At 41.3% G+C, this 14428-nt stretch overlaps 1 protein-coding gene across 1 annotated transcript in view; it reads left to right on the top strand.

Moving 5' to 3' along the window:
- Positions 1–296: 296 nt before the first annotated feature.
- Positions 297–14428, top strand: part of MROH2B (maestro heat like repeat family member 2B) — a gene marked incomplete at its 5' end in the record, with an annotated part of 50759 nt that continues 36627 nt past the window's right edge. The window contains 9 exons of the mRNA XM_084880839.1: positions 297–324; positions 2545–2606; positions 3992–4102; positions 5288–5447; positions 6136–6234; positions 9507–9655; positions 12708–12848; positions 13231–13323; positions 13596–13665. Coding sequence (XP_084736965.1) covers positions 297–324; positions 2545–2606; positions 3992–4102; positions 5288–5447; positions 6136–6234; positions 9507–9655; positions 12708–12848; positions 13231–13323; positions 13596–13665 — 913 coding nt within the window. The remainder of the gene's footprint in view (positions 325–2544; positions 2607–3991; positions 4103–5287; positions 5448–6135; positions 6235–9506; positions 9656–12707; positions 12849–13230; positions 13324–13595; positions 13666–14428) is intronic.

Here is a 14428-nt window from a genome sequence, read left to right as displayed (position 1 = left end):
CTCAGACACTGGTCTCCACCAAAGGATCACCATTCGGGGAGATGCTGCCATTTTGTTGGTCTGCAAGAGATCAGAAGCAAGAAAATGTCATGGTGGTAGAACACAGCATCGTCCTCCAGAGCAGCCCATCGCTGGAAGCTTCCAGATCAGTTTGCCAGTCAAGTCAAGGAGGGACTTGCATTTAGGGAAGCCGATGTGAACCTCATATGAGAAACCTGACGATCTGCTTCTTGGACCTTTTAGCCTCACTGTTTCTAATACTTAGGTGCTATCTCTTAGCCTGAAATAGCAGCAATATGTCTCAGGGCCCGGAGGAAACTGTAGGTAAGCACCGCGGTCTTCTGCGGAGTTAGGGGTGTTGTGTCTGTGTGACCATGTGCATAAGTGGGGCTGGGGGTGGAATGTGTCATGGTGGGAGATTATATTCATTAGAGGTTTGCTGAAAGACTCTGCTGAAGTAAGATTGCTTCTCTCTACTCTCCCTTAATTCCAAAATAATAAAACTGCATTCATTGTAAACCACCAATGATAGGCCCGGAGCCTGAGCGATGACCATGGCTTGTCTTCTTTGAAAATGCATAGTCTACCTGAGGAGAAAGTGGCTACAATACAAAGAAATACAATTGCTTTTTTTCTTACAGTCACTGTAAGAAACATCCAAACATGTATATCAATTTTATAAAAGTTCATTTGAGCCAAACTGATGCCATATGCTGGGAGCAAGCTTCCAAATGCTCAGCAGAATAAGTTTCACAGTGGCTTTTCTGCTTTTGAGATTAAGGAGGGAACATAAGATTATTTGGAGGTGGGAGGAAGCAAGGCGGGGTTGGATTACAGAGTAAAGATTATGTGCTCTCTTGAGGGTGATGATGTCTTTTAAAAAAATCTTTATTGTTGAAAGTATTACAAATGTCCCCCGCTCCCCCATTGAACCCACCCCCAGGCCTCCACCCTAAGCCTTCACCACCCTATTGCCTGTGTCCACGGGGTATGCATATGTGCACTCAGGTTCTGCGGTTGATCATCTTCCACCCACCCCCACCTTCCCTCTGAGATCCGACAGTCTGTTCCATGTTGAGGGTGGTTAGGTCATATCTCAAAGGTGTGTCAACCTGATGCACAGAAACAATGGGCAGGGATTGCTTAAAGCAAAGACCTTTTCCTAAAGGAAATAAAACTTTTACTAAAATGTTATAGGCTTGAGGTGTGACCTGCACATTTAAAATTGTATGATCAGATGGCCCTGGGAGGTTACTTTCCCAGAATAACACCCTGCCCCCTCACCCCCCTTTTTTATTTTGCTCTGCTCCATTCGATTTTAAATACTGGAAGAACCCTGTGGAAATATTTTCCCCAATTTTCAAGTATGGCTGCCTTTCTGCATTGCCAAAAGAGACGGTGCTGAGGGGCTCTGTCGTCGGGGTTGGAGGCTTGTGGGGACTCACCACCTCCAAAAGCCTCTCTTCTACCAACTGCACTGTGGCTCAAAGTGGATTGTTTTCTTTGACTCATTTTTTTGTTTTGTTTTGTTTAATTTTAGTTTTCCAGAGAGCTTTCTTCAAATACAAATATTGCTGGAGAGTGCAAGTCAAAAACGTTTAGATTATTATCAGAAAAGAGTGAGGTTCCCTGAGCATGGGACCATAAGCGGACCTAATAGGGTCCAGAGGGGAGAAAATGTGGAAAGGGAGAGAGAAGATGGGCTAAGGCAGTGGTCGGCAAACTCATTAGTCAACAGAGCCAAATATCAACAGTACAACAATTAAAATTTCTTTTGAGAGCCACATTTTTTAAAAATATATTTTATTGATTTTGTACAGAGAGGAAGGGAGAGAGACAGAGAGTTAGAAACATCAATGAGAGAGAGTCATCGATCAGCTGCCTCTTGCACCCCCCTACTGGGGATATGCCCTTGACCGGAATCGAACCCAGGACCCTTCAGTCCCCAAGCCGATGCTTGAGCCAAACCGGTTTTGGCAAAAGCCACATTTTTTAAACTTAAACTTCTGACGCCACTTCTTCAAAATAAACTTGCCGAAGCCGTGATATTTTGTGGAAGAGCCACACACACGGGCCAAAGAGCTGCACGTGGCTCGAGAGCCGCAGTTTGCGGACCACGGGGCTGAGGGAACAGAACTGCCTCACGCCATTGCCTTCTCGTGCTCACATCAGCTGTGAGGGATTCAGCTAATGACTGAGAGCTGAGCCTTGCTACAGGGGACACAGGTGATGCCTGCAGCACTGGAGGGATACATAGGAACTTAGCGTCTTTGATCTTCCCCTCCACATTTAATTTAGGTTTTAGGGGGACATCAGCTACTTTAGAAGTGTGTCAAGTACAGGGAATATGAATAATAAGACGTAGTTTCTGCCAAATAAGAGCTGACAATTAAGGAGAGGAGGAGGAGAGCGAGAGAGGGGGTGGGGAGAGAAAGACAGGGAGAGGAGAGAGAAAGTGAGAAAGTGGAATCTTTTGGGACTATTGATTGTAATTAGCAGGAGAGCATGTTAGCACACACTTAATTCTTTCTCCATGCATTGTAGAGACTTTTGGATATATTAATCTCACTATCGGCATGCTGGGCAAGGATGATAACATCAGCAAGGTAAGGAGAAGAGAGAAAAATCTCTCTCCCATTGACTTTTTGTAGCCTGGTTATTGCAACATTTTGTATATGCTTTTCTTTCCCTAGACCTCCTCTTTTCTCTCGGGCTTCTTATGTGGTAATCAGTTTTTTCACTTACAATGACAGTCATTACAATGTCTAACCGATTCTATCTGGCATATAAGGAATCAAAGTATCCAGTTCTAGAAGTTTGCCAAAGAATGCCCCTTTCTGTATCCTTTTGCAGGAAGATGTGAAACGGGGAGGGAGGGACGTTGGACTCACAACCGTGTGGATTACAGCTGTAGGATTTGAGGCGCCTCTGAAAATCCCCAATCACCTCCCCTAATCATCTGTCACGCTAATTCGCAATTAGCAGCTCTTTCCTCTGAAGGCTATTCTGGCTTCATTAACCTTTTATAAAATAACCGTATTGCTCTCCAAACAATAGTGCATCATATTATATTCCCTCCTCACAACTTTATAAGGTCTTTATTGTGATTCTCATTTGACAACTGAGAAAAGGGAAGCACAGAGAAGTTACATGAATTGCCTGAGAACAGAAGGACTACATCTAAACACAAGCCTGTCTGACTCCAAAGTAATGCCCCTAGCGATTATTCAATGCAGTCTCCCTGGGAAGGGCAGCGCCCAGTTCTTCACATCTTAATCCAGTGGTTCTGAGCCCTGACACATGGCAGAGTCTGTGTGCAAAGAGGGCTCTTTCACGTGTAAATGTGGGGGCAGCACCTGCAGGTACATGCTTGGGGCTGTGGAAGATTTCAGAACACCAGGCTCCCATCTTCCAGAGGCCATGGGGCCAGCCAGGGATGTGGAAGAGCCTTCACACGCTGCATCTGCTCAAGCCATTCAATTCCCAGAGTCTGTAGCTCTATTTAAAAAAAAAAATCACAACTTTCTCCCCACAGAGATAAGTGAAGCAACAGCCTAGCAAAGACATGAATAAAGCAAGGGCCTAGAAATCTCCTTTAGTAACAAGTTTTGTAACTTAGTGGCCTCTTTGGGAATCACTTTTGTTCCTTAATACTAGACACTCCCTGGTAATAAGAACAACAATGAGGTTGAAGGGCATTGCCATCCCCCTGAGTGCCCTAAGGGAAGACTTCCAAGAGACTTTGGTTGTCAGGTAGCTGACCCCTGCCTTCAGTTAGAATTTGCCATAGAAATGTAGTCCTGTTCATTAAAACAGTCTTTAGAATGAACTTGGTTCTACCTGAAGATGGGTATCATGTTCAGGAAGCCCCAATGAAGACACATAACATCCTCTGGTGCAGTAAAGAGGCATCGCGTAGTTTAATTTGCATTTCATGAGATTCCTTTAGTTCTGCAACTCACATTTCTGTGTATCCCTTGTACGTTCACAGGAAGACATTTATAGTCATCTCACTTCCGTCATTCAGAATACTGACATCTTGGATAATGCCATTGTCCAAAAGTTGATTTATTATGCTTCTAAGGACATGAGAGACAACAACGTAAGTTTGATTGTTGATAATGAGTCCGTGTCGCCGCCAGCCACAGGTCTCTAAGTGGCCTGGCTGCACCCATGTAGACATCCATAAGCTTTTCATACATTGCTGCCAGGACCACAAATCCCTTTTATTTCCTCTTCATGGGGTAACCTGTCTACAGTAACAGTGTCTGTTATTTACCCTTTCACAGATGAGGAAACTGAGGCAAAGCTAAGAAAGACTTTAGAGATAATATTACCCAACCCACTTTTATATGAAGTAATTGATGTCTAGAGAGGTGTTTTTTCCAAAGTGACAAACTATATTACCAGAATAAATGACTAGAATCCAATGTCTTTGGGCTCCTGTATAAATTTTTATTTCTTTGTGTGCCTACTTATCTATGTACATAAGCATTGAATCTGAAAATTATTTGCAGAAAGTATGTAGAGTCATAGGATAATGGTATTGTCTTCCAGAAAGGATTTTTACTTGTTTACCTGCCAAGGGAACTAACAATCTATGATTAATTTCAGAGCTTGAGACTTTTTTAAGGCAACTTCTCAGTAGTAGCGTTGATAAGATTTACCTAGTTTATATAGAGAGGATAAATGGCGATGAAAGAAGACCCGGCTTGGTTGGTAAACACACAATACGGTGTACAGATGATGTGCTGTAAAATTATGCCCCTGAAACCGGTATAATTTTGTTAACCAGTGTCACCCCAATAAATTCAATAGAAAGGCCTACTTCACCATTACCAAAAGCAGAAGTCCCTCCAAATATCTCCAATATCAAAGATATCATTATCAGGACAGTACAAAAACACAAAGCTCTGGACTCTTAGTCCCAATGTCCTCCGCTGTGGCCTTTCCATCACAGCAATTCAACCACAATAATTCATATCACTCAGACATAAAACATAAAGTCTATGTTTTATGGTGCTTGATCCACCAGCAAGAAAATATGTATTGACCCCAAGTTTATAAGATTCCTGTTAAAACCTAGTTTGAAAGTGAACTCAAATCACCTCCTCTTTCCCAGCTCCTGGCGCCTACCCTGTGGCTTTCACCCCAGGTTTATAAACAACCTCTTCACCCTCTATCCCAAAGCCAAGGGGACTTACAGATGTTATGTATCATATTTCCCCTCTGCAGATTCACTCTGCTCTCTCTCTCCTCATTGCTCTTGCTTTCCCTTTCTCCTCAGGTTCCCAGAGAAATCAGAATGCTAGCTGGCGAGGTTCTGGTGTCTCTTGCTGCCCATGATTTCAACTCTGTAATGTATGAAATGCAAAGTAACTTCAGGATCCTGGAGCTGCCAAATGAATTCGTTGTGCTTGCTCTGGCCGAACTGGCAACCAGCTATGGTACAGAGGGAATAGTTTCCTCGTTTTCCTGGGAAAAAGCCCCCCTTGACTGACTGTTGAAAACCCAAATGGGAGCAAACAGCAGAAGGGAGCGCATATTTAATAAAGCAGAAGGGAGCGCATATCTACCAAACATTGACAGAGGGCTTTGGGCAGCTGTGTACTTTATAGGCAGTGATGAGCCTGCCGACTGCCATTGGAGGGTCTGTGCTGCTCTGAATTTGGCTGGATTATCACCCACCCTCACCTTCCCTTTCATCCAAAGTTGTGTTTGCAGAAGCACATTTTCCACATGGCATATTCTACAAACCAATGAACACTTATAGGCAGTATGGGTTTTACACCACTTTATTTAAGAGATATTTATTGAGCACCTATTATCTGTGCTAGGCCCTCGTTATGACAGAAGGGATGCACATTAATGAAATCATTATCCAAATAAGTAATTGCTACTGCACATAGGTGGCCAGATAGCTAGTACCTTACGCTAAACCAACCATTCCTTAATCCTCTCACTACGACCTGGATGGTGGTGGGGCAGGATGGAGAACATCCTCCTACAGCCTCCTCCACCTGCCCGTGGCAGCCTGGAAGTGCTTGTTGTGGGCGGTGTTGATAGGAGGAGGGAGGAGTGGTGGGACTCCGCAGTGTGAGAAGACATTGCCTTTCTCCTCTTGTCCCACTGCAGCGTCCCAGAGCATTCCCTTCATGATGATGACCCTGCTCACCATGCAGACCATGCTCAGGCTGGCCGAGGAGGAAAGCATGAAGGAAGCGTTCTGCACCGGTGAGTACCCTGTGCTTTCCGCTTTAAGACCCGTCTGGTCCTCTCCAACACCCACCATTTACCGAGTGCCTACCATAGGGAGGGCCCTCCACAGAGAGCCTCTCTCTCTCAATCCTCATGACAGTTCTGCAGAGTAAATGCTTATTAGACCATTTTACAGACAAGAATCTGAGAGCCATGGAAGTTAGGCAATTAATCCAAGGTGGCGACCCAGTCAATGAGATGCAAAGGTGGCATTCAAGCCCATGTCTATGTAACAACCCAATATATAATCTTTCCACTGGGCTGTATGGTCTCTATTTCTACTAGTCTCTTTAATTGGATCACAATTTCTCTACAAGGATGAGGGCTTGCCTGCTCTTACCAGTTGGCTGAATTTTAGCATGTCTTTGTAATGCAATCCTATTTAATAAAGAGGAAATATGCTAAGTGACCCTCATGCCGTCACAAAGATGGCAGTGCTCAAAGCCAATAAAGAGGGAATGTACTAATTGACTGCCATGCGCTCAAAGATGGAAGCACCTACAGCCACAAAATGGCAACACCCAGTCCCCTCAGCCCTGCCAGAGTAACAGGCACGTGGCAAGGTCAGGTGAGCCCAGCCGCTCCACACATCTGCCTCTGGAGTACCCCCCAGCCGCCCAGGGCTGGTGCAAGGCACAGGCAAGCCTTGGATGGTGGCTTCCCAGCTGACGTCTGAGGTGCAGGCAAACTTCAGGTGTCAGTTTCCCAGCCTCCCAGGGCCAGCCCAAGGCATAGGTAAGCCTCAGATAGTGGCTTCCCAGCTGCCCAGGGCCACCCAAGGCTCAGGTAACCAGGGCCGGCTGAGGCAGCAGCAGAGGTGTGATGGGGTGTTGCCTTCCCCTGATTACCAGGTCGCCTCCTACACCTGAGGGCTCCTGGATGTGAGAGGGGGCAGGCCTGGCTGAGGGACCTCCCTTCAGTGCATGAATTTTCATGTACCGAACCTCTAGTATCATAATAATGATAAATAAATAATCTAATCAAATACAAGCAATCACAAAAACAAGGAAAATAGGTAAACAAATTATGGTCATAAATCCCCACCCCCACTATCAAGTTGAAATACATCTATAGTAATCAAGGGTCTACAGAGAACAATATGCCCCAGAATTCCTAGGGGAAAGCACTTACAGTACAGTGAGAGGTTTTCTGGAAGGCTCTAGAGGCCTAGATTCTTAACTCTGATCTGCCCCAGAGCCACCATGTGCCTCCACCCTTCACTCAATCTCAGTTTTCACCCCCCAAAAAAACATCAAATAAAGTGAGTGCTAAGATTCCTTTCACCCTTAACATCTCTAATATTAATATGTTGTATTATTTAAAAGCCAATACTGTCAGGAATATCTTCTTTACCTACCAGGCAAGATTATTTTTCTCTATTTTTGCCCTTTTCCTCTTGTTCTGTCCTCAAGGAAGATAATTTGTGCCATTGTTTTTATTTATTTTAATATTTGTTTATTAAATTAATTGGGGTGACATTGGTCAACATGAACATATAGGTGTCAGGTGTGGGAGAAGGTAATATTTATATCTGACATATATTGAAAATTGACTATGTATCTGGGCACTGCCTTGGGTATTTTATTTAACCTTCACAGTAATCCCATTAAGTAGATAACATTTTCCTCCATTTTGAAGATGAGAAAATTAAGGTTTTGAGAGGGTAGACAGCTTGCCTGAGGTCGCACAGCTAGTATGTGTCAAAGCCACGATTTGAATTATAACAGCCTGACTCAATAACTTGAACAACTGTACTAGATTAGCACACTTCTCAATACTTTTTGCTATCCCTACCTACTATGACAGCTAATATTGTGTTCTGCAAATAAACTTTGGCACCTCTACTTGCAAAATTAGCAACCAAGAAAGTTAGAGGAACTAAAATCAGAAATCATGATGTCGATGAATAAGGGAATTCTCTGTCTTTGTGTTATCAAGTCATTTAGTGCTCTTTGGTCCTAGAGCAACTTCTGCCTCACTGCCACTAAAGAAAAGGTATAAAGTTCAACAGCCATCCATCCACCCATCTATTCACTCAGTCAACCAGCAAATAAGTAGACCCTGTATCCATTGACAGAAGATCAGGCCTTCTCCCATGTTACTTATAGGCCAGTATGAGACACACACACACACACACACACACACACACACACACACCTGCATGCACAAAAGATTATGATAAAGTGTATTAGGAGATTGGAATAAAGAGTTCAGAGGAAATGAATGAGCCAATAAGTGGCCAGCTATAAAGCTAAGATACTTGGCATCTTTACTACAGTTTTCTTTGCATAGGAAACACCCTTGAGAAAGTAAACTATGAATTTTCTTTATCATCAATGAAAGGGGTAGAATGGGGGCTGAAGGAAAAAATAATATTATTTCATGCACTTGGTACAAATTCATATGGGATAGTGGCCCAAATAGACATTTTTGAAGGCCCAAAGTCTTTTTAAAATTTTATTCAGGTAAAACAGACATATAGGAAGGCATATAAATGAGAAGTCGATGAGCTGTAACAAAATTACCACATCCATTTGACCACCACTCAAGTCAAGAAGTAGGACATTGCTCTTTGTCTCTTTTCCCAATCATCTCCCTCTCCATTCTTTCATAATCTTGACTTTTTTTTTTTTACCATTTCTGAGATTCATACATGTCATTTTGTGTAGCTGTAGTCTATTTTAATTTCTATATACAATTACATGTCTATATTATAATTTAATTTTCCATTTTATCTATTAGAAGATATTTGGACTGTTTTCTGTTTGAGGCTCTGACAACCCCCTCAAAAAAACAACAACACCTTCATATGAACATTCTTAGTTTCTAGTGCCTATATATATGCATATATAATTATTACATACCTAGGAGTGGAATTTCCTGGTCACCAAGATCATATAGTCAACTTGGTAGATAGTATCAAATAGTTTTTTGAAGTATTTGTATCAGTTCATACTCCCACCAGCAGTGTGTGAAAATACCAGTGGTACCTTCATCTTGTCAACACTGGTTATTTTTCTTAGATTTTAGCCATTTTGTGTGGTATATAATAGTATCTCATTATGGTTTTAACTCACATTTCACCAGTGTGACAGGACACTTTTTATATGTTTATTTGGTATAACCATAAGATTTTATAGAAACTATTACACTATATTTTCTAATCACCAGTACTCTCTTCTCCAATTATTTTGTGGTCCTTTCTACTGTTATATTTTTCTCAGTCTGTGGTTATTTTTAAAATGCAGCCCTTGAGAAGTTCAGCAAGGCCATTTATAAGTACGTCAACCATTGGAGAGATTTCCCCTACCCCAGACTGGATGCCAACCGACTATCTGACAAGATCTTCATGCTGTTCCGGTATATCATGGAGAAGTGGGCACCCATGACCTCGCTAGTGAGTGGGACCCCTGACTGGCTTATCAAACCTTTTGTTTTCCCTGTTTCAAATCCATATTTATTCATTCTGACTTTCAACTAACATATATTTAGTCCACAGGACATACCAGACACTATCCTGCATGCTGGGGATACAGAGATATTAAACAGACCAGAATCCCCACAGTCAAGATAAAAATGAAAAGAATATATAGAATGTTAGCTATTTCATGTCTTAGATACCATAACCCATATTTGGGCTAGTCCCTGGTTAGGAAAACCAACAGTCCCCAGAAATTTCCTGTGTATGTGGATATCACATTGAAATAACATCCAAATAATTTGCTTGGCTGCTTCAAAATGCTGTAATTCTTTATGGAGAATAGATCACACAGTGCATATATATAATCCCATTCTTATTTTGCTTAATTGCTATAATTTTTTAAAGTGGCCTAAATTATATGCTAGTTAATCTCCTGTTGCTCCATTATAAAATATTTAATATGTAGCTACCTTCTGGAGTTTAGTTCCTTTTCTGTGCTTTGAGCTACGAAGGCATTTATTTTTTAACATGCTGGGTAAGTTAAATCATTAGCAAGCATGGAATTTTGAAAAATATCCTACAGAAGTATTTTCTTTAAGACCCCTGAAAAACAAAATTCAATACAAGTTTGGTGACTACTTTCCTAACTTCCCGCAAGAAGAGTTAGGCAAGTGACAAGAAGGTTCATAAAGTAATAAGGGAGCACAGAGAGAAGCACTAACTCCGATGATGAGCACAGGAAAGGCTGTGGCATTAGGACTGAACTTTTAACCCCCTGAAGTCATCTAATACAGGGAAGGCACATGCCCTAAAGAAGGAATAAAACCCACTGAAGCATAGGTCGGGATGGGATTACATGCACACGTGAGAGAATCTGGTGGGAAAAGGCAAAAAAAAGGGTAAATGGGATAGAGAAGCAGGAAGAAATAAAGCTGGAGAGGTCTTAGCCACATAATAAAGAGCCCTGAATACTATTCAGGAACGTGGATTTATTTTATTTTATTTTATTTTATTTTATTTTATTTTATTTTATTTTATTTTGAGAAATGAGACACCTTTAAAAGTTGTAAACAAGAATTTGAGTACCAGAGAAATCATCCTGCTATCAATACTAAAGATGGATGGGGCATAGGGATGGAATAGGACAAGACTTTCCGGAGGCCTTGGAAACATTCCAGGCCATGAATGCTAATGGATCCGTGAATGGAGTACAGATAGTACAGATCTAAGGAGTCACATGCTGAAAAAGAGGGTCTAGAGGACTTGGCATCCATCAGGTGTTTATAATGAGAGAAATGGAGGCATCTGGGATGGCTCTTACATTTTCCACTGGAATGATCTTGGGTCATTCATCAAGAGGGAAAAACAAGAAAAATAACAAACACATTTGGGGCAGTAAGAAAAATATGTTTAATTTTAGACATTTTGACTTGAATGCCTATGGGATATTCAAGTGGAGATAATAGGTTTGGGGATATTCAGGGTTGGTGTTAAGATGAAAAGCAAAAACTAGATACACAGATTTAGATACCAGCTTTATATACCTGACAATTGAATAAATGGTTGTGGATAGAAGAGTACATGTTGCATTATCAGAGGGAACACTTTAGAACCTAGAATGAATATCTATCCACTGTGCTGTACACCTGAAACTAATACAAAATAGTGTTAAATTCAAACTATAATTGAAAAATAAGATTTTTAAAAATAGTATCTAGGATGGCAAAGTACCAAAAATAGAGTTTGGGGTGGGGGAAATAGATTTTTAAGGGAAAGCAAAAATACACAATGAAGAATTGAGTATGTGTTGCTGAAGAAGTGGGAGAACCAAGTGGGCTGAGCTCTTACAATCTAAGAAAGAAGGGATTGAAGCAAAGAGAAATCTAGAATCCATTGGCATAGTGCCCAAGCAAAAAAAAACAAACAAAACAAAAAAACTCTTGAAAGGTATTCATTTCACAGAAATCTGCTGGAAGAAGCAGCTTAGCAGACATAGTCTTGAGTGAAAATAATGGTGGTTGCTATTAGCTATTAAGTTTTGAAGTGGTTTTCATTCAGAAAAAAATTAGCTAATAGGAAACAGCTCATCATATAAAGGTATGTGTAGAAAAGGCAGAATGTAACACTATATATTTTTAAAAACTTCAATTTTTTAAAAATTTGAATCCATAGAAAAAAAGATTTTTTAAAGGTCAAATAAAAACCATATTAAAAATACTGCCGAAGCCGGTTTGGCTCAGTGGTAGAGCGTCAGTCTATGAACTGAAAGGTCCCGGGTTCGATTCCGATCAAGGGCATGTACATTTGTTGCGAGCACATCCCTGGTGGGGGGTGTGCAGGAGGCAGCTGGTCGATGTTTCTCTCTCATCAACGTTTCTAGTTCTCTATCCCTCTCCCTTCCTCTCTGTAAAAAATCAATAAAATATATTTTTTTAAAAATACATCAAGCTGTGATTATCTGTGAGTATTGTGGGTACAATGTTCTCTTCACATAACTCAGGGAGTTTCTGAACTTTAATAATCAATACCTGTTACATTTATATTTTATATTTGTTCATTTTTTATGTCAATGGAAACCAGATTATAGTGGATTAAGGGATAAATGGGAAGAGGAAATTGAAAATATGAACTTCAAAAAGCTGAGCTCTAAATGTCAGAAAAGAAAAAGAACTGGCTGAGAATGACAGTTGGTCAAAGAAATGTAGAATCAAAGAACTTTTTAACATGAGGGAAATTTTAAACTTATTAACATAGTGAAAGAAAGTGACTATTAAGAGAGAGGTTAAAGAAAGAAGAGGGGTCAGGTATTGAAATGAGATACAGGTATAGATATAAATACAAATATAAATATAAATGCCACATACAATGCTCTTAACCTAAATATGTTTTGAAGTTTTTAAGAAATATGTCTTGGTTGAAAGCAGTGAGGAAGTTTCAGGGCAGGAGATGTAAATCTCCTGGTGTTCTGAGACCTGTACAAAAAGCATAATGAAGAGCTACCAGTGCTATTTCTTTGCTGCCTCTGCAGACTTTGTCCGTCGTGAAGGCCCATGGCCCCTCAGTGAGCCTGCTGCTCCATCGGGAGGACCTCTGTGAATATGCCCTGGACCAGGTACCCTGGCTCCTGAACCAGTATAGTGACAAAGAGATTGACTTCCATGTCACCCAGGTAAGAACACCCTGAAAAGCTGCTTCGGACAGTCCACTGGCAACCATCCTAGAGCATACAAGGCTCAGGAGGCCCCGGGGAACCTGAATACCTGTTCTGGCAGCTGAGCTTAAATACCGCTTGAGAAATAGGATAGCAAGAAGTTGGCATAGCTGGATGTGGAAACTCCAGAAAGGGATTACTTTGATTTTTTTTTTCTCCTCAAGCTGATGAAGCAGTGAACAAGGTAAAAGGGCCAGAATCACACAAAAAAAGCATGCACACAAAACACCTGGTAATGGCAGGACAGTTATGGGTTCATTCTCCTCATAAATCATGATCTGCCTTCCACATCCTGTGTTTGTTGCTTCATGGGGAGCCCCCAACCAACCTTTGATTCTAGAGCCTGGAGCAAATACTGACTGCAGCCGCCCTTTATGAGGTTGTCCTTCCAAAGGACTTAAAGAGAAGCATCTTCATCAATCTACTCCACCAGGTAGGAAGAGCGTGCTCAGAGGGAAGGTAGGGGAGGGTGGGGGTAAGGGGGAGACTCAACCAAAGGACTTGTATGCATGCATTTAAGCTTAACCAATGGACACAGACAACAGGGGGTGAGGGCATGTGAGGAGGGGGGTTAGGGGGAGTAATAAGGATGCATATGTAACACAGTAATCAATAAAGAAATTTAAAAAAAGAGCATGCTGTCCAGATGTTTTGTTTGCACCATCTGTTTTAACATCTACCACCTGCTTCTTCTCCCTCATTCAGGTGTGCAGAGTTCCAGAGCCTCCGGAGAAGGAGAATGAAATGGAAGCTTCAAACTGTTTCCTCATTCTAGGTAGGACCAAGATCCAGAGGGTTTTTAATAAAAATGTCTCCAAGTGATGACGCTGGTGATGATAAAGGGTTGTGCAAACTGTCACATTAGTTACTTTCACACACACACACACACACACACACACAAAAAAAAAATGTTTCTTCAACTCACAGTGTTCTGGGCCTTTCCCTATCTTACCTGTTCCCCAAAAGAGCAAAATATATAGAGTGACAAATCCTCCCAAGAGATAAAACTGTCAGTTCTAAAACCAGAAAAGTCCCAGGTATATTTTGGATCTTAATCCCCTATTGAATATATCGTTGGCAATTGTGTTTTTTTCTTCCCCATTTCACACATGGCCTTTTCATTTTATTGATGGTTTCCTATGCTGAGCTGAAGCTTTTTGGCTTAATGTAGTGCTGTTTTTTGTTGTTTGGTTGCCTCTGTCTTTGCTGTCAAATCTAAAAACTCATTGCCAAGCTCTGGCCAGGTAGTTCAGTTGGTTGGAGCATCATTCCATGCACTGAAGGGTCATGGGTTTGATTCCTTTCTGGGTACATACCCAGGTTTCAGGTTCGATCCCTAATCAGGGCATGTATGGGAGCAACTGACTGATTGATGATTTATTCTCTCTTTTCCTCTCCCTCTCCCTTTCTTCCTTTATCTAAATTAATGATTATGATCATAATAATAGAGTTTACTGCTTAAAAATTAATAAAATAAAATAAATAAAAACTTATTGCCAAGACCCATGTCTAGGAGCTTGTTCCCTATATTTTCTTCA

Source organism: Pipistrellus hanaki (genome assembly GCF_964339955.1).
Source record: "Pipistrellus hanaki genome assembly, chromosome: 4".
Taxonomy (NCBI): domain Eukaryota; kingdom Metazoa; phylum Chordata; class Mammalia; order Chiroptera; family Vespertilionidae; genus Pipistrellus; species Pipistrellus hanaki.
The sequence above is the reverse complement of the archived record's forward strand: the minus strand, read 5'-3'. Positions and strand labels throughout refer to the sequence as shown.